Source organism: Cyprinodon tularosa, unplaced genomic scaffold (assembly GCF_016077235.1).
Source record: "Cyprinodon tularosa strain WSP-4 unplaced genomic scaffold, ASM1607723v1 ctg107, whole genome shotgun sequence".
In the NCBI taxonomy this organism is placed as follows: domain Eukaryota; kingdom Metazoa; phylum Chordata; class Actinopteri; order Cyprinodontiformes; family Cyprinodontidae; genus Cyprinodon; species Cyprinodon tularosa.
In genome coordinates this window covers 2,754,261-2,779,689 of record NW_024037860.1, presented here as the reverse complement: position 1 = coordinate 2,779,689, position 25,429 = coordinate 2,754,261, and the positions used below count along the sequence as shown (strand labels likewise).

The following is a 25,429-nucleotide window of genomic DNA, read 5'->3' as shown; positions in this document are numbered from 1 at the left end:
TAATGCAGACCACGCTTCAATATTGAGTATAAATCAAAAATGTCTGCATCATACCTGCGACAAGCTCAGTGCGACATAATGCTATAACCAGCCCTTTAGACCGGTGAAGATTCTTGGTCATCCAGGTCATAGTCATTCCAAAAAAGTAAAAAAAAAAAAAACATTGGATTTAGTTTCCAAGTTTGAAGACCTTGCTCTTCCCATCTAGAAAGCTTTCTCAATTCAAAATGTCTGGGGTAGCATTGAGTTCCAGGTTTTATAAAATGGCCAAAACGAAGGCCTTATTATGGCTTAGAAAACATGCAAATCGAACCAAAAAAAAGCAATGGGGAGTCATAAGGTCATGTTGTCCTGGTCCATGCCTCTGAAAAGGGAGTCCGCCAGGCGAGATGTTTTGGTCCCCTGCATAGCGAAATGGATTATGATAGTGAGATGGAATCAACTCTATAGCTGCATTGTAGGTTTTTTGAGAGTCAACCCCCTCTGTTTAAGGTTGGATACTCTCTTTTAACATAAATGGCTTCCTTTACACCCCCTTCAAACCACCTGTCTTCTTTGTCCAAAATGTGAACATTCAGGTCTTCAAACGAATTTTTTTGTCCTCAAGGTGTAGATGTACAGTCGTGTCTTGTCCCAAAGAGGTAGCCCGTCTGTGTTGAGCCATGCGTCTGTGATAAAGTTGTTAGGTTCCTCCAATATAAAGATCAGAGCATTCCTCACTGCATTGAATTGCACACTTCGCTCATCTTAAATCTGGGGCTTTGTCCATAGGATGCACTAGCCTCTGTCTAAGAGTCTTGTTTGGTTCGAAATGTACTGGAATTTTGTCTTTGGAGAAAATCCTCTTGAGTTTTTCAGAGACTCTAGCAACATATGGGATGGCAAAGCTTTCTGGATGGGAAGTGAAAACATTAAATTTGAATAACAAAGTCCAGTGGAATGTTGTTTTTTTTTCTTTTTTAGAATTACTTTGTCTTTTTGTTTTTCTTTTGGTTCTTTTATTATTGCCTTTTATTTTATTACTACTTTATTACACCACATTATTTATTGTTTTATGATTGAATATTTGTATTTAATGGCTGTGTATAGCAGTTTGGTCCTGTTGGGTGCTGAAAGTGCTTTATAAATAAATTTGGTATGTGATGGTATGAATGCTTGGCATAAAGTTTTTCTCTTCGCGCTCAGAAATAGTGCTTGGTTATCGCATTATTAGTCACACATACAGACAGTAATAAAATCGAGACCCCCCCTACTTTTCTGCACCTGTACTTATCCGCCGTTTCAAATGCAAAGACTCCATCTTCATTTGAATTCTCTGCAGGCGGATGAGTGACAGCCCGGCGCTCTGAAGCTCTGACTGAGACTCACGGTTCAGCTTTGCTCGCAGCCTTCACTGCATTAAAAAGGCTTTCAGAGATGAAGTCAGCTCACCTCACAGATGGAAAGGAAAATTAGTTTTGGTGGCACTTTCACCTCATTAGAGATATTGTTCAGCACTGCCTCTCAGTATCTCAGTGTTTATCCAGTCGTTTTAATTGCTCTGTGGACGCCGAGTTAAACTTTGCTTTACCGGCGCTACAACTTCTGCTTCTTCTTTGCAGCCTCATCGCTGTGACCAATGCCCACAGACTTTCAACGTGGAGTTCAACCTCACGCTGCACAAGTCCACACACAACACGTCTGACTTCACCTGCCCTGTTTGCAATAAGAGGTTCTCCCGCATCGCTGGCCTCAAATCCCACGTCATGCTTCACAAAAAGGAGGAGGTGAGCTGCTTTTCTAGTAGACACAGAACGGCAGGATTTCACCCGAATACTTGATGAGCTCTATTTCTGAGTTTACAATGTCCATCTGCTGCGACAGAACCTTATCTGCTCCGAGTGCGGCGATGAGTTCGTGCTCCAGAGCCAGCTGGTTCTGCACATGGAGGAGCACCGGAAAGAGCTGTCGGGCGTCAAGGTGTACACCTGCAAAACGTGCCACAGGGAATTCAAGACATTTGTGGAGTTAAGGGAGCACACGAAGAGTCACGTAAAGATGAGGTAAGACATGGACGTCCTGGTTTGTTGTACAGTTTTAGCCAAAAACGAATGCGGTCGATGGATACTGTTTATTTTACAGTTTCTTCTAAAAACGACAAAAATATTTAGAATCAAGCAATGTCAATATTGCACCTTGTCCTTAAACCATCTTGTAGCACTTTTCAGTCGACTTGTTTTATTTATACCTGCTATGTGAGTTTATTTAAGAATTTTAAATGTTATAGTTCGCTGGAAACTGGAGGCTATTTGAGTTTGCAGCTGAAGAGAAAAACCCTTAATATTCCCTTAGCTTCTGTCAAATTACAGCCCAACGCTTCAGTACGCTTTAAGTCAACCCAAAGCATTGCAACACTGAGATGCAGAAGGAGAATTTTGAGGTTCAGAGTTCATTTCAATTTGACTTGAATGAATAAAAGTAGGAGTTGCAATAATTGATCTCTAAGAACAGTTGCCAGTTTTTCTCCACAAGTTTATTTTTCACACCTAAACACTAAAATGTTTCTGATTCAGTAAAATGACTGAAGCTCAGTCAGATTAGATGGAGAGCTCCTAATCTGGATCATGAATGCTAGGGCTACGACGCATACTGTTCTTTATCGCAGTGAATTACGTTTATTGCAATAGTTTCTGCTTTAGAACTTTAAGCCCCTGTCACACCTTGACGATTTAGACCAGCGTGTGTCTGACGTACAAAAAGTCTGGCAAAAATGTTGGCATACGTTGGATAAGTTATGGGTACGTTTTGTATAAGTTATGAGCACGCTCAGTTACGTTGAAATACGCGGAAACATGCTGGCACACGTCAGCATACGGCAAGTACGTTGAGACGTATGCCAGCGTATGCCATATGTGGGCCATAAGTTATAGGAAAGTTATTTGATGGTTGACATATGTTAATTGAAAGTTACTCATAAGTAATGGTGTCTAGCTTTTCCAAAACCTATGAGCAACTTGGGCATAACTTGTGCGTAACTTATCAAGAACTTATCTCCAACACATATCAACGAAATCGATGAGTTCCAGAAGACCACTGAATGTGTTTCTAACTTCCAGCTACTGTACATTGGTGTATTGGCAGCATTTTGGTATAAAAGGGGTTTACAGGAGGAGTTCAGTTCTCCTCTAGACTTCATCCCCATCATAGGGCGAATGTGATGGATCCTCCCTACGTTCACTCCCAAGGCCACGACCAACAAACTTCTGACAGGATGCTGAATCTGATGCAACTGCAAATCCCTCTTTCTTTTTCTTTTTTTTATACATTTTTTATAGTTAGGCGGGTGGTCAACAGCAGCTAGGTTAATACCGCGATCAAAGACATCCATTTATGCCAGCAGGTCGCCATCAGGCCCATCACTGCCCCTCTCAGGACACTGGCTTGTGACATTTCATGGGCATTAAGCTGCCGTGCATTATCCATACAGTAAGTTAGGCTGTCATTGGACATAAGTTATGGACTCGTTATGAATACGCTATGTATACGCTCAAAATTGAAGAAATACATAGAAAGTTCAGCGTATGCTAGCATTTAGGAGATTCTGGCACATCAGCCATACCCTGGCTAAATCGTCAGGGTGTGACAGGGGCTTTACCTGTTAGACCTCAGGGCTGTTTTAAGAAGTCTGTCTGTGGTAAAGGTGCTAAAGGTCACAGAGATGGTGGGAAAAAAATCCCCTTTTGTCTTCTAAAATAAGTTCTGGGTTCGATTCCCGGCCCAGAGTCTTTCTGCATTGAGTTTGCATGTTCTCTCTGTGCATGCGTGGGTTCTTTCCGGGTACACCAGCTTCCTCCCACAGTCCAAAAACATGACTGTTTGGTTAATTGGCTTCTCTAAATTCTCCTTAGGTTTGCATTTGAATGGCTGTTTGTCCTTTTTGTCTCTTTGTTGCCCTGCGATGGACTGGCGACCTGTCCAGGGTGTACGCCACCTCTCGCCCGTTGACAGCTGGAGATGGGCACCAGCACCCCTCACAACCCCAGCAGGGATAAACGTGATGGAAAATGGATGCATGGATTTTATTCCAAAACCCTCCACTGCAGCCCAGGCTGTATGGATAGAGTCCCTCTGTTAGAAAAGCATCTCCATAGCGTGATCCTCTCGCCATCATTCTTTGATGTTAGTTGTCTGGCATGGATAATCTGGCATGGATCACCTGACCAGAGCTCCTTTTTCTAGATGTTAATGGTTTCCTCAACATGGATTATTAAAAAACCTAGAACGGTACTGTTACACTATGAGTTCTCTCTATGGCTTTCTCTCTGCCACTGGTTAAAATGAAACAAATCTCCACCATGTTTCCTTCTAATCATATATGGCATCTGTAGCTCTGCTTGTTAGCAAACAAGACAGTAAAACAGAGAACTGGATGGTGGTGAACTCTTGACTTTACTAAGCATTCATGCAGCAAGGGAAATAAAATAGGTGTTAAATCTTAAAGCTGAGCTCCGCTGGCTGTTAGTTCAGCCTTCTTATTGGCTGTTGGAATGTAAACAGAAGACGTCCCCCCAGGTATGCCTTTATGGAAAGTCCTGTGAACTGTTATTTAAGTCCTCACAACAGGTGGATCTATTAGCTCCTGAGAAAGTGCTTTTGAATTTATGCTGCAGGGGACCTTTGGGAAATTTCAATGTTATTAATCCAGTTTTCTGATGTTTTTATTTGAATGTAAAGGTTGAAATAATCAAACACCAGGAAAAGGCGCTGCTCTCTGTGCTTCGCTTTCTATTAATCAGTGGGATTTGTTCTAAATGTACTTGAAACACTAATGACCAAATCCAAATGAATTTTTCATTAAACCACTAAGCAGTCGTGTTTCCTTCAAAGGGCGCTGACCTCCAGCTCCAGAAACTACAAGAAAAACATAGATCGCAGTGGGTTCACAAACAGCTGCCATCACTGTGAAAAGGCCTTCAAAAAGCCCAGCCAGCTCATCAGACACATACGAATACACACAGGTGAGTGAGAAGCACCAGACTCAGCTTCCCGACCTCTCACACACTGTAAAAACCATCTAGGAAAATGATCTCTTAAATTAAGTGTATTTATCCTTAATTTGAGTAGGTAAATAAGATAATTTGCCAATGGAATGAGTATTTTTACTCTAAATTAATATGCACTTGAAATAAGACAACGCAGTTTTTTCTTATTTTAAATGTAAATTGTCTTGTTCTATTGACAAAGTGCCTCACTTACCTCAATTCAAGAAAAAAATGCACTTATTTAAGAGAAAATAACTTTTTTTGCAGTGCAGATCTTTATTTATTCATATAAGAAAAAAAATTAGTGTTTCTTCATCCATACTTTTTTATATTAATGACTTAACTATCAGTTTTACTCAATTTAAATGAAATAAATCCATATTTTCTCTTTACTCGTGCCACTAGGCATGTGGGCAGGGTTCTACCCTTTATTTAAAACTATAGCAATATTATCAACTGATAAGAGTTTGTCCTCCTGTCTTTAGGGCTGGGTACCGAACATCGGTTCTTTTATGGTACCAACCGAAATGCTTCGGTTTTACAGAGTATCGAAACATGCCTCGTCTTTCGGTGCCAAATTTCGGTGATTGGCTGTAACACTTAACGTGATTGTGTCATTCAGGAAAAATAAATAGGTGGTCACGCCTACAGCCAGGGTTCATGTGTATCTGTTGTGAACTGGTTTTAAGTGGGAAAATCCACCTGAAAACTTAATCAGTGCAGTCAGTTCATCCAGATTACCATCCTGCCTTCCAATATTATTTCTGTCGGAGCCGCTCAGACCCCCACATACCAGCGGTGCGCTGTCAGTAGGATCCCATTCAACAGGCTTGTTTGTCTCCGAAGAAAGCAGACATGTTAATTTTTCTAAAGAAAAACTGCTAAGTAAAACGGTCCTCACAATGTAACGGTGAATATTAGACTCTAACTTGTTTGCAACTGTTCTTCACTGAAAAAATTTTTTTTATGTAAGAGGAAAAATGTAAATAGAAAAATCAGAGCTTAAAATGAAACTCAAGATTTGTACTTTATTATGTTGTGTAATTTTCTTTTTCTTCGAAATGATATTATAAAACTGGTATCGAAAAAAGTATTGTTCAGGAACCGGTATCGAAGTGAAGGTATCGGTATTGGTACCGGCACTGAAAATTTTTGAACGATACCGAGCCCTACCTGTCCCTCCTTGCATTTACTGCATTAATGCTTACTTTTAGTCAATAAAGGCGAATAATCTGAAATGTTTTATTGTTTGGCTTTTAGTTTTTTTTTTAAATAATTTACTAAAAGCCTGTTTTTTTTAAAACATATTTTAGTTCTGTTATTTCCACACTTAATAGGCCATTTTTGAGATCCTCATACATAGTTGCAGCCATCTTCTTAAAATCAGATGGTTCACCTGCATTAGTATTCCTACCCATTGAACCCTCCTCATTGTGCCACAATGAAACCATTATCATGACTTTATGTGCTAGAATACAGTAAAGCATCATTACCATGTGGAAGGAAATGATGCATGATACTGAAAAAAACAAAGTCATAACAGCTCACACTTGTATTCAGCTGCTGCTGCTCCGATAGAATCAAGCACAGCTAGACACCCGATTCTGAAGGATCTGTGGAGGTAACCAAAGATGAAGGTAATGGCAGGGAGGCCTCTGGTCCTCAAGCATTGGAGCTGATTAAAAGCACAATTGGTAAAACATCAAAACGATAAAGAAAGCAGCCTCTGATAGATTTAGTGCCAATGTTCTTTTCACTTCTCATTTATCAAAATCAAAAACAGAACAGCAATATTTTTATGTCAACCCCTTGGAAATGATTTGATTAGTTCTCCACCAGGAGATACCTTTATCATTTCCTATCAGGCTCAAACGTTTTGGTCAATTTAAAATAACTTTTAATCCATATCTGCCTGGCATCGTTTCCTGCTATGTCTGAAATAAAAAGAAGGATTTTCTGAGCACAGTCTGTTGACCTTGATAACCAAGAACAACTGCTGGAGGCAAAGTTGGAGCAACATCTGCAGGATAAAGGAAGGAAAGCTGTGTGGGACCTCCAGAGATGGCTGCTTATCAGCTGGATCTAAAAGTTCAAAAATAATAAACTACTAAACACTTCCTTGTTTTTTACACTTCAGAATCCCATCGCAGGTTGAAGTGTGCTCAGTTCGTCTGCACCTGGGAACCCACAGCATCTCCAGTCGAGTAACCGTACCACTGCATTCTGGGAATAATAGAATATTGTAGGAATTCAATAACCAGTGAACAGGCTGTGAAAAGCTGTGGCCTCTGAAGGGCACTGAAACATGTTGGTGGCAGTGTCATGGTGTGGGGACGTTTCCTTTTTGAAGGACAAAGAAGGTAGTGGGAGTTTAGGGAAATACTGGAAGAAAACCTTTTTAGATTGGGACTGAGGTTCCAGCAGGAAGTATTTGGATTGAAGCAGGTGTGAATGCCAGTGTCTTCAATCAGGTCTGTGGCAAGACTGGAATTCTGCTGTCAGACATTTTTAATCCAGTTTGGCTCAGGTTTAACAGTTTTCCAAATACAAAGCAGAAGAAAAAGACATTTCGCTCTCTAGATGTGCAAAGAAATTCCTCCATAAAACTAACTTTAATTGCATTAATCGCTGCTCCATCTTCCGCTGTTTCTGAGATGCTGACAGGAGGTTTGCCAGTTTGTCGTCATGACTTGAGTCTTTTCATCCCCATTAATGCATATCTAAGCAACCTCCCCCATATTTTAGGTCTCCTGCTTTTCCGTCCTTCATTTTTCTAATTGACAAAACATCGAGGAGTTAGCCAGCTTTTCCCTCCATAACAGAAAGACGGAGGAGAACTTATCGCTTGTCTGTGTTATGCACTGGTTCAGTTTTAACGCCCCGGTGTTGCTCTCATCTGTCTGAATTAAGGATGATGCCGCCAGCAGGTTTCATCCACATGTTGATCACACATCATTCAGGCGTTAATGGATTTGGGTCATGAGTAACGGTGGGTGACGATGACATCATTCGGCTTCGAATCTAAATCAGCCGATTAGGTCAGGACTTGTTTTTGGAGATGGTACCGACTCAAAACAATCCAGCTCTAATCTTCTCCAATTAAGAGACAATGATGATGATGATGGCATTGTTGCTCATTTGGAAGCTTGCAGTAGAAATAGTCACACTGATAGAAATTCTCTCTGTTTCAAATATTCCTCTGCTATTCAGGTGAAAGACCCTATAAGTGCACACACTGCAACAAGGCTTTCAACCAGAAGGTGGTGCTGCAGACTCACATGGTGAAACACACAGGAGAGAAACCTCACCTCTGCATGTTCTGCCCGGCATCTTTCTCTCAGAAGGGCAACCTGCACTCTCATGTTCAGAGGGTTCATTCAGAGGTAACTACAGGACTCAGTCACTGCACTGAGTTAGCTTCTGTTGTCATGCTAATTTCTTTTCAGGTGTTTTATTTCTTTGTTTCAGTCATTGTTTTTTCTGAAGTTCGAACTGAGTGGTAAGTTGGTAAACTCAAGCACTCGATGAAAGGTCAGTTAATCTATGAACCCATTAGACTCTCTACTGCTGTTTGCTGGGCTTTATTTGGTGCAACAAAGGGATTAAAAATGCAGCCTGGTTGTTTTATCAGACTATTTATAAAGATCTTCTTGTTCAGAAAGCAGCTGCCCTCAGCTGTGCAGCTTTTTACTTTTTACTATAGTGAAACATGCTCTCTTTATTGTTCAGTTAAAAGGGGAAATTATGGTAAAGTTCTGCTTCTTCTTTTTTTTTTTTTTTCCTTGATTGCTTTTTTGTATGTTAAGATGACCCAAAAATGTGCCTGAATGTTGGTCTCTGTCATCCATTCCTGAAAAAGTGTAAAGGGATCAATAGATATATTGATATATATATATCTTAGGTGCTCTGAAGAGAAAACCACCCAGTGTTTTTTTTTTCTACATTTCCCTAGTCGGTGTCATTAGTGGTGGCTGATGCCTGCTTTACCATGGCCACAGTCTGAATAGTTTATTTCCTGTCAGCCTAAATGTGAAGCAACATAACCGTATTCATCAGAGAGGTTCAGAGGGTCCTCCATCAGCAGACAAAAAATAACACCTTCAGCTAAAATTTAACATCGAGCTTCCATCTAATTCAGTCGGCGCAGGATATTTGCTTTTTATAAGAGCTTGCTTGTGGGTATTTTGCTTCAACAGTTTAGATTCTATTTTCTATTTTGATTAGTTGAAGAAAATATATAAATTTGATGTGAGCATTTCAAAAAGTCCCAAAAACATTTAAACCATTTTTGCAGCCTTCCTTTGTCTTTATTTTCAGTTGTTGCTTATAATGATCACATTTAGCTCCATGTCTGATTTAGAGAAATGTGTTACAAAGCATTAAAGACAGGACAGTTAAAAACAGAAGAAATGTTGTCTGACATCAGTATCTTAAAGATCTAACAAACTGGACCCTTTTCCAGGGTCAAGAACAACAACAACTACAGACAGTATAGTTTGCTAATTACCTTAAAGAAGGCGCAATGTCCCACTTCTACACATTCACTCTGTCTTTTCCATGTGTGCTTTTTGTGAAAGAAAGAATAAAATACAGAATCTGTATGCTCATCAGCGTGTTTCATATGCTAAATTTGTTTCTCTCCACCATTACTGTCATGGTTGTATGTTCCATAGTGGCAGATAATAACAGACCAGGGTGGGGGAATTAGTTCAAGAGGCTAAAACAGTGGGAGCCTTTTAAATAACACATGTCATTTCCAAAAGTGTGCTTCAGCTCTCCTGCTTCGGAGAGAGTTTGTTCTTCATGATTTGCTTGCCGAGTGGATAAATTAGATTCAGGTGTTTTTTGCCTTTGAAGACTTGCAGAGATCCACATTGAGTGGCCTGGAGACTGACGTTGTTTCCTGTTTTCTTTTTGATCGAGTGCTAGAGTTGCTTCCAGGAATGTTAATGCAATAATATTTTTAAATGTAAAACAAGAGCTCTTCTCAAGGAGTGCAGTGGCTCCATCAATAAAGGAAGAACAAATTCATTATGCAGATTTACTCTTCACCTAAACCGTTTCAGTATAACACAAGCAGAGGGTATGTAATCTTTACCAGCATTTACAGGTGTGCTGTTTATAGAAAAAATAATCCCCACAGAATATGTAGACTATTATAAGGAATGACATATTTGCACAACACCGCAAAACTAAAGCCCCATTTACACTAGCCTTTTGAAAACGTGCCGAAATCGGTCCGAGCACGGCAACTGAGATAATTGTTGAGTGTAAATGGCACGCAGAACTAAACCGGACCGTGCCAGACACAACCAAACCACGCTAAACTGGTACTAGTTCATCAGTAGGGCTCGCCGTGGTTCAGTTCTGGCTCTGTTCTCAGAAAACAAAGAGCGCCTTTGCAGACCGAGTCATCTCCTTACAGTCGGCCTCAGTAGTAACCCTACCATCCCACATGATTTCCAGTGATGTTTTTACGTAGCAGCCCCAGCCCCAACGTCCGTTGTTGTTTTCTGCGTCTTTAAGCCCTGCATAGACTATCATTTGTCGTATCCACTTCCCAAAAGCCGACTTTGTCAAGTAAATTCACCAAAGGCTGCCTTCTTCGCCTGACTCTCAGCAAACAACGAAATATCACAATGATTACAAAACATAACTTCCTGAATCTTTCTGGAGCCGTCATTTTGGTTTGCTTGTTTACGTCTGGAGAGCAGTAGTACCGTAGATCGCCACTAGGAGGCGAGGAATCGTGCTACGTTAATATTTGGTGGAGCATAGCCTTCGTTGTAGTTAAACCTCAGTCACGTACTATGCTTATAAAATAACTCCAAAAACCAAATGTCCATGCAAGAATAAAGAAATACTCGTCAAGTTATAATCCTGAACGTGTTTATTTAGACTTTTTGAGACTATAAATATTTTTCCATTGGGTTTAACATTAACATTCTCTTTCATACTTGCACACTATCGTACCTTGGCTAAAAAGGTTTAATGGTAAATATACAAAATGCTTAAGTTCACTAATAAATTAAGCAAAACCAAAGTGTGGAACACAGAAATTAAACAAAATGAGCCAACAGAGCAGCATGATTGGACAGCCGGTGTATTTAACCAGAGTGAGCTGCTTCATAAAGTCTCATAGGTGACTAGGCCCCATCAAAGGAAGTTTGGCCCACTCCTCTTTGCAAAAAAAGTTTAATTTCATCCATAATGGGAAGTTTTCCACCAAAGAAAACATGTCCAATGAGAGCACATCATAAAAATGTCATCAAAAATGTTTTCCCTACACTCTTTTGAGTACTCTAGATAGAACAGGCCTCTGTATTCTTTGTTACTAGAATTTTTTTCCTTTAAAGACTCCAATGGATGCTGGTTTTCACAGTCTGTTTATTTATTTTTGTTTAATATTGACAATAGCTGAGGAAAATAACATCAGCTGCTCTTTCCATGTTGTGTTGAGGGTTTCTTTAGTGACCTCCTGGATGAGCGATTGATGCAGTCCTCCAGCCCAGCCACACTAGATCTCTTTTTGCAAAAAATCCACCAAAAACTCAGGTTGTAATCTGCCTACAGGTGTTAGAAAAGGTTGAAGTGAACTGGGCTGCAAGGGTGGGTCTAAATTCTCAGGGAGTGTGCCTCCAACTGGGACCTATGCAGTAATTTAACAGGTTTGCCAGACAGGGAATGAGGCACTGTGATCAATTAAAACATATCGACTTTGGGGGAAATGCAAACCAAAATCTGTAAATCACAAAGTAAAGATTGCATTTTTTCCAATCATGGAGATTAATCTTTGATCTGATTAGAGCTGTTTCGAGCAAGAAGTGTAGTTTTGATTATGAGCAGAGCGGCTTATGTGTATTAATCTGGCTGTTATTGTGTGATCTTGGGATTACTCTTGGAGTAATACTCAAACTTGTTAGCCCGTTGATCAGTTGACAGATAGTCAGAACCTACATGTTTTCAAAGAAACTGAAAAGATGTGGTGGTGACGGTTTGATGCAATAACAAAAACAGTGCGGTTTGGGGGGTTAGGGGATCCTTGATTGACTCTCACCAGTTTTGATTGTTTCCCTTTATGTGAATTATGACTAAGCGTGTTCCACTACATCAGAAAGTATTAGAAATGAATTGCAAACTTTTCCAAACTGGTAGAAGTCAAGAATTGGGTGTCTTTAGGCCAGGGCATTTTACTTTTTAGGACTATTTAGGCCAAGAAGTGCCCAAAGTTGATCATGGACAGACTCTTTCCAGCAGGTTTTAGATGTTTCACAGTTTAATTCCATTGATGGCTGTTTAATGCTGAACTGCAATCATTTGAATCAGGTGTGTTAAAGCACAGAAACTTGAAACCTGCAGGACAAAGGCACTAACGGACTGACATGCCTATTTTAGATTAACTTAATGAAGCTGTATAGGTTTTATTTTAGGGCTCTGTCTATTGTAGCTATCTGACAGTAATCAGCCCTGGTTGCAGAGGGTGAAATAAATACAATCCACGTTTTCTAAAAACGGGGTTAAACACAGTTAATTTGTGATTAATTTCAAGAGGACAATAATATTTTCTCTCCTTAAAAGGGTCCAATTATCAGTGCCTGTTTTTTTTTTTTTTTTTTTTTTTTTTTACTTCCTAATAAACATTAGGGTTTTACAAAAACAAAGATAAATGATGGGGGAAACATGGAGGCTAAGGTATGCAGGGTTCATAATAAGGTTCCATATTATACTACAAAGCCGCCATGTTGCAGTACTCTAAGCGGTGCTGATTGGTTGGCTTTGTAAGATACCAGCTAAATACACTGGTAATACCTCAGCTATACCTCATAACTGTAAAACAATAAAGAAATCTGTATGATGGAGGACGAGGCTGAAAGGACACTAGAGCGTCTGAATCCTGTTGCTTATGCTTTGTTTATTCCTTTCTATCCAAGTAAAAGTTACGTAGAGCAGAAGACTTTTGAGTCTGACAAGCTAGTGGTCCGTCGGACACCTGGTTAAAGCCGAAAGCTTCTCCGAGTGTTTCTAATTTCACCGTCTATAAGCTGAACTCTGCTGACAGGCCGACATGCTCTGGAAGCGGGTCAGCTGCAACAATCAACTGAAATGACATGGTGCAAAAACACGCTAAGCAGGCAGAGTTACTAACTCATCAACCCTGCACCCATCTCAAAATCCAACATCTATCTCTAAAATTTAGTTCTCCAATTTTATCTCTATTCGAGCCTCTTATTAAACACATTTTTTTCTTTCTCATGCAGCAGCCATCAGGATGAACACCTCTCAGCAGCACAGGGTACCTTAGCCACAAGCTAGCACAGCGGGTCTGAACTTCTAGAGAAATGCTCTATTTATACCATGATTCCCTGTTTTCACACCAGGCAGTCAGGTTATCCTAAGGTCTGTGTTCTCCCTCAGCATCCTGCAGGATATATTGCTGAAATGTGTTTACCAGTCGCTCCAATGTTTCTGCTCGGAAGTCCTTCAGAGACCACATATCCACATCCAGCATGTCCAATTCTCAGCACAGCGATCTTAATGTGCAAACAACTTGCTGCACATACATGGTCCAGGTCAGCCTCGTGACGGCATATAGACTCCTTTACAGTTGGTGAACAGCGGCTCGCCCGCTCTGCCCTAAACACATGTACCGTTGTCAGATTTTCCTCCCATAGCACATCTAGATAGAGTTTTCTATCTGCATCCTGTCATGTACTATCAGTGCAAACATAAGCAATGGGATTTAGATGATCTAGTGTCCTTTTAGCTTCATCTTCCCTCATACCAAATTTCGTATGTTGTGAGGTATAGCTGGAATTACCAATGTATTCAACTGGCAGATACAGAGTGAACCAAGCCTGTGACGTCACCCCTTAGAGCAGCGGTTGCATCACGGACCGCTATATGTCAGACAATATTTTTACGGCCCGGTTGGGGTGGGGGGGTAAAATGATACGACTGGCATAAAATTAAATACAAACAGCATAAAAATAAAACAACAAGCCGGTCCCATCTAGGCGTAATCGGAGAAAATTGACAGACGCTCCTGATGTCCAGTCTGCTCCGTAGCTTTGTTTTGGTCGCTGTAACCGCAGAAAATCCCGCTTCACAAAGATAGAATGTTATAGATAGGATGAGTCTTGAACTGAATTAACCTGTGTCAAGAGGCACAGATGCACTGACTGACCACATTTTTTTATATTTTTCAAAATAAAACATCACTCAGACTCGTCGATAAATTATGTGTGTGTGTGTATATATATATATATATATATATATATATATATATATATATATATATATATATATATATATATATTAGGGCTGGTCGATATAGAAAAAAAGCTTATCGATAAAAAAAAAAATGCATATTGATCGATATCGTTAATTATTGAAAAGATTTGAAACCATATTTTATGTGCAGCTCTGCCTGGACTTTTTAATGATTTTGCTAAATGATTTAATTTTAAGAACACAAACACAGACTTCTAGTTAAATACTTATTTAACCAACTTTTTTAACCATAACAATTGTTTTAAAGAAAAATAACTTAAGAGACCTGAGTTATGTTATTAAATAATGACCAAGAATAAACTAAAGTGACCAGAAAAGTGACCAAAATAAATATAACAAATAAATAAATAGAATACCCTATTTGGGTGGGAATAGTACACCACCAGCTTGTGGTAATTAAAAGATTTTAGGACTAGGCTACCATGTAAACTCCACTCAACAAGAACAAAAACCCAAACAACAATCAACTCAGCCTTTAGCCTAGCATTTCTATGGGGTATTTTTTCTAGAGGTGCTGCTGGCACCTCGTTATGGTTCAGCTTAGTTTCCTGCTTTAACCTGAGTTATTACTTTGAAGTTGCTGGCCCCTCAGCATTTTTTCTCTCAATTGTTAGAACTACGTGGGAAACTGTCCACAATTGAATATATATATATATATATATATATATATATATATATATATATATATATATATATATATATATATATATATATGAATGAAATGATAAAAAAAAAAAGTTGGTTGTGTTATCAGACTTCGTTTTCCCTGGTTCCCTACACATTTTACAGATGACTGTGGTTTGTTTTTTGTCCTACTTGCCATAACCGAAATACTGGCGAACTACAAAAACCCTTCTTTGGAACAATTTCCTCCGCCTCTCCTTGCTGCGACATCTTCATGTGCTCTGTATTGTGGATTGAGAGGGCGGCTCTTTGTGACGGCGTGCCTGGGTCCGCGATTGCGATTGGTTAGGAGGAAGTAGCGACTATATATTTTTTATTTTTTTTTTTCTGTGCGGCCCTGTACCAAATGACCCACGGACCGATACCGGTTTGTGGCTCGGTGGTTGGGGACCCCTGCCTTAGAGTGCTAACCTGACAACAGCCAGATGCATGTCTCGCTCCGCCCAGCTCCACTCACATACATCTGGGAACCCGCTCATTGAAAGTGATTTCCCCAACCGAATTTATGGTCTGTCCAATCAGGACGCAGGGTGGGTGTGTCCTGGAGTGGAGAAGCGACCGTGAGATTCCAACAACAATGGCGGCTCGCATTGAGGAAGCAAGCGTTAGCATTGATGCTGCTATTTCTTCTGTGGTGTCCAATCTATCTGATATTGTTTCATTAAAAGAACATCAGAGAACGGCTTTGAAGGCTTTTGTTGGTGGAAACGATGTTTTCGCCCTTCTCCCGACCGGATTTGGCAAGAGCTTGATCTACCAAATGGCTCCTCCTCTCACAGCGTCACGGGTTAGCTTCGGTGTGAGTGGTTGAAATAGCACGTCAATAAAGAGGACAGACAAGTGGCTTATACAATCATATGCAAGGAGTTTTGATAAGGCCCAGCCTTCAGTAAAGGCAATTCCTATGGCGGGTTCCCAGATGTATATGAGCGGAGCTAGGCGGAGTGAGACATGCATCTGGCTGTTGTCAGGTTATTAGAGTACTGCAACAATTATTATTTTTTTTTTTTGCGTTTAAATTTGTCACATCTGTAATGTAATTATTCCTAATAGTACGACACAGTCTCATAAATGAAGTTAGTTTGGGTTGACAGTTTCACTTCGACATTACACCTTTCTAGGTACTACAAAGCTGAATCCATGCAAATGTAATTATGTTGAGAAAAAAGGTGTCCTTGTGTTATGAAGAGATCTTGTTACCCCTTTAGTAATTAAGCTATGTATCAGTTTCCCTGTAATGGCTACTCCCATGATATTTTTTGCATTTGTTTTGCATCATCAGGCTGTTTGATGTTTGCTTTTAGGTTTTAAGCCTCAGCATCAATGCTGATCAGAGATGTTCATACTATAAAGCAATGCTTATATTTCAAAATGATGCAGATGTCTTTTTTTTTTGTTGCAGTTCCTCTATCTGTCCATGATCTCTGTCTCACTCTTTAAGTTTAACTTGGAACCTCCTGGCTTACTTTTCTCAGTGGTTAAAACTTGTTATTTTCTTTTTTGGTTTACTTTCATTCCTCTGTTAAACTTTATGTCAGCCACAGATGTTCTTCTTTTACCCAACCATGCTACTTTAACGTATTTGTTTTAGGTGTTTTGCACAGTCCTAACCTAAAGCTAAGAACCTACAATCAAATCTCTGATAACACCTTACTGAGCCCCTTTGCCCTCTCATAGCCTCACACTCCAAACTCTCCTCAATGTCTCCATTTTAGCTTCCAGCGAGGCCACTTTACTATAGAAAAACTTCCCAGTTTCTGAGAGCAATCTGTTCGCTTTCACAGATGTTTTCCATTTCTATCATCAGAAAAGCAATCAAACTCTTTTTCAGAGAGCTCTGCTCAACAGGCTTCCCTCGAGCCTATCGCTAACCACCATTTCAGGTGTTGATGTCAAGTTTGGAACTGCTTCCATTCACAAGTCATTTTCCCTGTCTTTCTTCAGCATCACACCTTACAGGCTGTTTTTGTTGGATTTCACAGCTTGAAGCTAAAAAAAGAAACATTCACTCATCCGCTGTAGTTGATTGTTTTCACCCAACGTCACTGAAGGAGATTTATTGAAAATCAGAGCTGCTTCCCTCCTGGAGCTTTAGACCTAGACTTAGACTTTAGGTTTCCTTTTAGGATGACTTCTTCAGATTCAAATTCAAATTCCAGAAGCTTAACATCAGAGATAAGCAGCACAAAGAAGGCAAACGGAGGAAACAGAATATAATCTAAACTCTAAACTAACCTTAATTTATCAAACTATAAAAGAAGAATCAAACTCCTAAAAAAATATGGAAGTGAAAGGGACTTTAAATTGGGTCACTGAAAATATTTCTCTCGGATGAACATTTGCAGAAAATTTATTAGCTATTGGACAGTTTAGCATCATAGTATCAATAATAGAGAAAAGCAACAGAGAGAAGCAAATGTGTATAGGATGCTAGAGGCCATCGCTCCTTCCCGTCTGTCCCCAGTCACCTCCTCCTAACCACTGAGGAGCTGCACACCCTGATAGGCTGAGGGAAAGACATTTTGGAGGGAGCAGTCTCTCAGTGCTGAGGCTCCTCTGGTTACTAATGATGATGATGTGCAGAGGACGACTGGTTTTTGTCCATCATTTCCAACAGTTTGTTCAATGTTCTGGCCTCTGCCACTGTTGCCATAGTTTGCTGCAGATGTTAAAGGACCGTAGGTTTCTCAGGAAGTACAGCCTGCTCTGTGTCTTCCTGTAGAGCTGACCAGCCCAGTGCACCTCCTCTCCCTCTAGTAGGACTTATTTCTGCTTTGCTCCATAAACCTCCTCTCTGTTTCTGTGATGCATCCAATGTTGTTGTAGCAGAAGTCCAGGGTGCCAGCACCGAGCCCTGGGGGGCTCCAGCTGTCCTGATCAGTGTCATACTGTGGCCTGTCAGTGAACTAGACTTTGCAAACATGAAACGATTAATTACAACTGAAACATTAAAGGCACATCCCAATTTTTGTAGACAAATTTATTTCCTTTTTTTGTACACATTAAATCTGATTAATGGCAGTCTGTATGACTTTGGCTTCAATAGAGGTGGCATCCATTTATATAATTCCTCCTATTTGCTAAAAACCTGCTGAGCAAATCAGTCACACAGCAACTGATTATTGATGGCCCACCAGAAGTCCTGATTTTACCCCCAAAATTGAAAGACCTTAAAATGATGCTTTAGTTTTGATTCAAAAGCAAGAATACCGGTAATAAAAAAAAAAAGGAGATTTTGATTATGATATAGTGAATGAATCTAGATGAAACATTTTTATTCAAGCTAATTGCCTCATAACAAGTTCCCAGTTGAAATCTCTATTATCATATATGTATATTCTCCTGCAATTGATAAAGAAGTGACATGTATTACAAGAAGAACTGGGAATATTCTAAAATCTGTGTAAAAAGTCATTTTAAAGGTCATTAAAAAGCAATTTTAAAAAACACTTACAAACATATAACTTGGTGCAGGAAAAACATATTAGATATTTATTAGGTGAGATGAGGAAAAGTGAGATTAAGATGTAGGGAAAATATATAGTTTTATTTGTTTTGTGAATCGTGTGATTTTAATCTGCTGAACACACTGTTTTAGAATGGATAAAATGTGAATATAGAAAGCTAAAACTACATTTCCTCCTGATTTTAAAAAAGCTTGATGATGGATCTGATTTGTATGCAGCCAGAGAACTTAACATAGGAGGGAAAAAAGGAAAAATGCTGTGAGCACGAAATATCATGAAGTACTTATTATTTGGACATAGTATTTTTTACACACCACACAAAAACACTATTATACAAAACAGTTAGAGGAACAGAGGAACAAAACATGATGGACAGGGATCGTCTGATTACGTTTTATTAGTATCAGGCTGAGGATGAGTTAAAATGAGATTCTGAAAGGCCTGGAGTTGCAAGGAATTATCATTAGTACGAGGAATGTTGGTGGAATATTGACAGCAGTATATGATAACAAGATATCCTGATGTGTGCAGGTCTGTGCTGTATGTTTTCACTTCTCTCATGGTGTCCTGTAAACTGAAACAATGTCCCTCATTTGACTGTATAAAAATGCAGAAGGCAAAATAACAGCCGCTGTCTAACCGACATGTTTGTCTCAAACACTCCATGTTTCAGGACTAAGACTATATGTTTATTTAAAAGGTCCAGTGTGATCCACTAAAGCAACAAAAGACTAATCATCACTTGTCTGTTAGGAATATGTGCATCTAAAAGGCAGCTGCAGTTTTTAACACAGTTATCACATGGTGGTTATGATCTCCATGAGGCATAGATGAAGGCAGAGGAGATAGGGACCTTTTCTGTTAGGGTGAACAAATTTAAAATGACAGAAGGAAAATATGACCAGGATCTGTGGCCTAAGATGAAATACAACCTATTACGCATCATTAAAGTACAGATTTTTATCCATTTGTTTCTCTCTTGCTCTTCTACAGTTATAGTCTGTAACCTCTGTGGTCATTATTCACAGCAGTAGGTTTGTGATCTCAGCTTCTTCCCTGACCTGAGATGATTTTTCATCTGTGTTGCTTGGTTGCACAGGGCGCCTCTGATCACGTATTTCCACATGCTGCAGGCTGACTATAGATGTTTTTTGTGAGCAGATGCTTTGTTCGGGATCTGGACGGACACAGAGCTGGGAGATTGGGCGTCAACAAGCCATCTCCATGCCATATATATATATTTGCTCTGCCCAGCCACTGAAAAGGTGAGTCCGATCTGCCAATTTAATTTACTCTGCAGATTGGACCTGGTTCACTGACTGGGCATAATAAATAAATGGCATGGAGATGACTTATTGACTCCACATCTCCCATCTCTGGACAGATGCATATAGACTCCATACTGCTCTGCTGTTAGTGATGGGCTGAAAGGGTCAAGTCTACATAAATAGAGCGTTGATTACACTCTGTTAACCCAGACAGACAAGAAAACCCATTAAAGCTCTGGGCTTCACAAAAAAAGTGCAATTTGGGAGTAGATTCTCCAGAACCAGCATAACGTATGCAGTAAAACCGTTATTGCCCACTCCTCAGGTATTTTTGGAATAAAAATGTATGAATGTAAAGGGGAAAATGCATGACTAGAGACTCTAAAAGGCAATGTTGTTAAAGTAGGAATAAGAGAAAGGGTTTGGCTAAAACCTCAAAATGCTTTTAAAACAGTGAAAATGCTCCTATTTCACTGACTTTGTGGGACAAACATCAGTAAGTGGAGTTAGTCAGGGACGAGGGGAAGCAACAGCCCCATTTACCCCCAACCTCCTCCTCTGATATATTCTACCTTTGGCCACAAAGTAGTACTCTATGGGCACAAAGTAGTATTTGATGGGAATGAGTTGGTATTTTATGTGCAGGCTGTAAATGTTTTTTTTACCCTATAAAGGTTCCCAAGCTCTAAAGATTTATACTCCTAGATTGGTAGAAAGATTTAACTTGGTTAGGATTCCTTTTCCACTGGGTAACTAAAGTCCCGATCACAAATGGATCAGACGGAGGTAGCTCACCAACCCTGACAACACAGTCCAACATGACTGCCTTACATATCAGCTGACCTCGTTCTTCCAAAGATTTGAATCTTATACGAGCTCGTTCAGTGCCAAGCAACTTCCTTTACTGGAAATATTTCTCTCATTTTAAAGTAAGACAACTTTGAAGAAATATGTACATTTTATACCTTTTGACAGCCTTTACCTGCAAATCTATCAAATTGTTAAATTTCACTCAGTTATTGATGATTTTCTCTTATGGGGGAGGGGGTTTCTTTTGCTGCTTTGTTTGTTTTCTGTGGCTGCTCATGTACTTACATTCACATATTGGCTATGGGTTAGGCAAGCTCTGCACTGGTGGCAACCAAAAACCGTATTACACTCTTCAGTAGACCATCCTGGTTCTTACTGGACTCTCCTGGACACCTTGAAGGCTCCTTACAACAGCTGAGCATCCTTCCCTGAAATTGTTACTGATCTGATGCAGTGTGTTTGAAGCACACAAGGCAAACATTAAAACATTATGATTCTACGCAATTAAGACAGGTTTTTAGCAACCATTCTGCTAATTAAGCTGAATATCAGGTTAATCTATCTTTTTGACGGGTGTCTCAGACAGAAAAATCATTAAAAATTGACTTTTATAAAGAAGACTTTTTTTGTAAATAGTACAACCCCTTTACAAATGGTTAATATGCACCTTGCTGTGCTATAATTTAAAGTTCTTAAAATCAAAAGCTGCAAAGTCTGTAAAATACATAATTTGTATGTCTGCCAAAACTGTCAGCTGCGGCGGCACAGGTGCACCTTCTAATTACCTCGACTGTTCAATTTAGCTCTTTCTAGAGGTAAATGGAATGACAGCTCTTACACCCTAAATAATTAGATTAGGCTTTTTTCATCTGGCAATTTTCTTCTAAATGAAAAAATATTTTAACCGAATCATTTGGATTGTTGAGGGAAAATTAAAGCTGGTGTTTTTTAGATGGATCTGTATGTAGAATAATTGATAAGAGGTTTTTGCCAATTTCAAACCTTAGATTGCTGATTCCAGTTTTTAACGATGATAATTGGTCTATAGAACGTGTAATAACAATGAGTATTAGAATGATTTCTGATTAGGAGGTAGCTTTGAATCAGGACTTTTCTATTAAAACAATGAAACAGATGTTTGTAGAACCATTTTTTTTCTGTGAGCGCAGCTAGCATTGAGCACAGCTAGCATCGCAAAGTAGAAGCCGTGTCGGTGTACCTAATTTCTAGATGAGGTAGGTTTTTGATATCCCTAAATGTTTAATTCTACATTGTAGTTGAAAGCTTGAGAGGTTTCCATTAAAGAGATCTGTATTATTCCTTTCAACCTTCCTGTTATCTGCTTTGGGTCTGGCTCTCTCTTGCTGTCTTGTAACCTGAGTAAACCACAGACAACTCTATCATATCTAATACTTCCCCCCCCCCCCATCCCGTTGTTTTATCTGTCATTTTTAAACACATTAGCAATACTGAAAGGAGGTCGTCTTAATGCAGGAGCATTTTCCCAATTATGCTGTTTTCTGTGTATAATGTTAGCGCTTACATCAGAGGTACAGCGAGTAAAATAAGTATTTAACACACCACCCTTTTTTTTTTCAGTAAATATATTTCTAGAGGCGCTATTGACATGACATTTTCACCAGATTTGGTAATGGTCCATGCAATCCACTGTCCACACATACAAAGAAATCAAGCCATAGATGTCCAGAAATTAAGTTGTATGTAAACGTGTAGAATGGCACAGGGGGAAACTATTGAACACATGAAGAAAGGGAGGTGCAAAGAGGGAAGGAAAGTAGAGACACCAGCAGAAATCTCTCAGTAATTAGAAAGCAATCCTGCTCCTTTTCAGTGCAAATTAATATCAGCTGGTTCAGTCCCAAACGATGGCCTATTAAAAGGTGTCTCTGGTAACAAACAAGAAACACGTCATGATTGGTAAAAGTAAAGAGCTTTCTCAAGACCTTCGCAACCTTATTGTTGCAAATCATAATAATGGCATTGAAGGTTCCAGTAAGCACCGTTGGGGCCATAATCCGGGAGTGGGGAAGAAAACAACATCATTTCACATTAAACCGACCACGACCAGGTACCCCCAGCACGATTTCTGACACAGGAGTGAAAAGAATAACAAGAAGAGTTGTCCAAGAGCCAAAGACCACTTGTAAAGAGCTTCAGAAAGACCTGAAATTAGCAGGTACAATTGTTTCAAATAAAACAATAAGCAATGCACTCAACTCCCATGGCCTGTATGCATACTCACCAAAAAAGACTGCATTGCTGAAGAAATAGCATGTTGAAGCATACTTAAAGTTTGCTGCCTAACATATAGACAAGCCTGTGAAATACTGGGATAATATAGTCTGGTCAGATGAGATCGAAATTGAACTCTTTGATGTCATACTACACATCATATTTGGTGCCTAAGTGGCACTGTACATCACCCCAAAAACATCAAACCAACGGGGAAATTTGGAGGTGGGAACATCATGGTGTGGGGTTGTTTTTAAGCATATGGTACTGGCAAACTTCAAATGATTGAAAGAAGAATGAATTGAAAAAATTATGTAGAGACATACTTGATAAAATTCTGCTGACATCTAGCAGGATGATGAAGATGCAATGTGGGTGGACATTTCAGCAAGACAATGAGCCCAAACACACAGCCAAGGAAACTCAGTTGGTTTCAGAGACAGAAAAGCTGTTAGAATGGGCCCAGCCAATCAACTGAATTGAATCCAATAAAAAATATGGAAAGAGCTAAAGAACAGAGTTCCTAAAAGAGGCCCATGAAACCTTCGAGATTTGAGGAGTGTTTGTTTGGAAGAATTGGCCAAAATCACACCTGAGCAGTGCATGCAACTAATTTCTCCATACAGGAGGCATCTTGAAGCTGTCATTGCCAATAAAGGCTTTTGTACAAAGTATTACATAAATTTCAGTAAGTATATTCAATATTTTTTCACTATGCAATTCCACATTATCACACATAACTTAAATTCTGGACATCTACATCTATGGTTTTATTTCTTTGTATGTCTGGATTCCATGGATTGTTACCGACGTGGTAAAAATGTCATGTCAATAGCACCTCTAGAAATATATTTACTGAGAAAATTGGTGCCGTTTACAATATTTATTTTAATCTCTGTATGCTCGAAGTAGAGGATGTAAAGACGGCAATGTGAAGCCATGCATTATTTCAAGGTACAGTTCACATTCCATCAGTAGGCATAGCTCTGTATCTCTGTAGGCTTCTGATCCCCATTTAGAGCATCAGTAATCTTTCCCTGTTGAACACAGAAAGTACCTGTTGGCAGCAAACAGTTGACAGTAATACCTTATCTGGTTGTTTTCACCTACAGACCAAAGGAGTACCTGTGTTCCCGTGCATGGACTGCAGCTGTTCATTCAGGAAGCTGGGGAGCCTAAATGCCCACATCAGCAAGATGCACATGTCTGTGATTGAGGTGCCTTCCAGCACTTCGGTAAGCAGTCAAGCATTGCTTTTGAGATAATTCAGATATTCCTGTTCTGCTTACATTCCTGGTTCACAGAAAAGCAGAAAAAGGGAACATAACACTATTTTAAGGAAATAAATCTTCATCTGCTATGGCTTCTATAGTAATACTGTTATTTTAAGGAATTTCTTGTCTTTTATGTTTCTTACTTCTCTGTTTGGTTTTTCTATTGTCAACTTGATTAGGAGTCAAGGCGATCAAGGCATTGCTGAAAGCTTAGCATTAGAATCCCGAACTAAATTCAGTCTTGAGTATTGTCTTATTTTGTAGTCAAGTTTACAGACTTATGTTTTACCTGTATTTTATCTACATGCTGTGCTCTGATATAATCACAGCAAGCCTTTAGTAATGGAGGGCTGTGCAGATCAGACACTGAAATATTAGGTCATATGAAAACCTGAATGAAAGACGCTAGCGTTAGACTAGATTACTATTAAAAAACTGCAGTTTATTGGGTCGATATGTGCCATAGCTTTAGAAATAAACACACATTTGTATTATATCTCACTGAGGGGTGCTGGCAAAGATATAGCCTGATGGTGAAGATTTAGCCTGTTAAACCAGATGATTTAAGACCATCAGTCAAAGCACTCAGATCCATTCTTTGCTTATTTGCACTGATTCAACCAAAATTCTTTTTTTTGTTTTAGAAATATACTATAAATGTGTAAATATTTTAAAGACTATTTATTTTTATTCATTTGTTGTGTATTGCACTTTAAACGTCTTTATATGGAGCAAAGTGGAACCACAATCAAATTCCTTGCTATATTTATAAATGTTAAGATTAAATAATTGACCTTACAGCAAAAAAAAAAAAAAACTACTCTTAGGGTTAGTTTTGAACTCTGAAGAGAAACACTAAGTGATCACAAACAAAGGAGCCCAAGCCTAAACAGCTTTAACATCTTTGCCTTCCGTACTTTCACCTTTCGAACTCATTTTAACGTCCCGACATGAACTTTTAGGATCCTTGATGGTCAAACTTAGTCCTTTGTTATTAAATTGTCCAATAATAATGGATAATAATAATAATAATGAGGATGATGATAATAACAGTGATCTTAATAGTAATAATGATCATAATGATAATAATAATTATAGTAATGATGTTAACAATAATGATAATAATGATACAAATAATCATAATCTAACTGGAGCACCCAGCTCCTTAAACCAAAACCTTCTTACTGCCACCAGACAGCAGCAGCTCCACTCTATAGTCTGAAGATGTTCCTAAACTAACATACTTTTTCTTGCTTCTCGTTCAGCTTTACTTTTCTTCCATTAATCATTATTATTGTTTTTTTTTCTACTTTTATGAAGCACTGTTTTTTTCTTATTAATAAAATGTGCCTACTTGCATT

General features: G+C 39.1%; 1 protein-coding gene across 5 annotated transcripts in view; it reads left to right on the top strand.

Annotated features, from left to right (window-relative positions):
- LOC119786164 (zinc finger protein 236-like) overlaps positions 1-25,429 on the top strand; it is a 116,616-nt gene that overhangs the window by 8,969 nt on the left and 82,218 nt on the right. For all 5 annotated transcript variants that reach the window (XM_038289339.1, XM_038289356.1, XM_038289332.1 and 2 more), the window contains exons 3-7: positions 1,602-1,766; positions 1,864-2,042; positions 4,867-4,997; positions 8,232-8,404; positions 23,907-24,029. In XM_038289339.1, the coding sequence (XP_038145267.1) occupies positions 1,602-1,766; positions 1,864-2,042; positions 4,867-4,997; positions 8,232-8,404; positions 23,907-24,029 (771 nt within the window). The remainder of the gene's footprint in view (positions 1-1,601; positions 1,767-1,863; positions 2,043-4,866; positions 4,998-8,231; positions 8,405-23,906; positions 24,030-25,429) is intronic.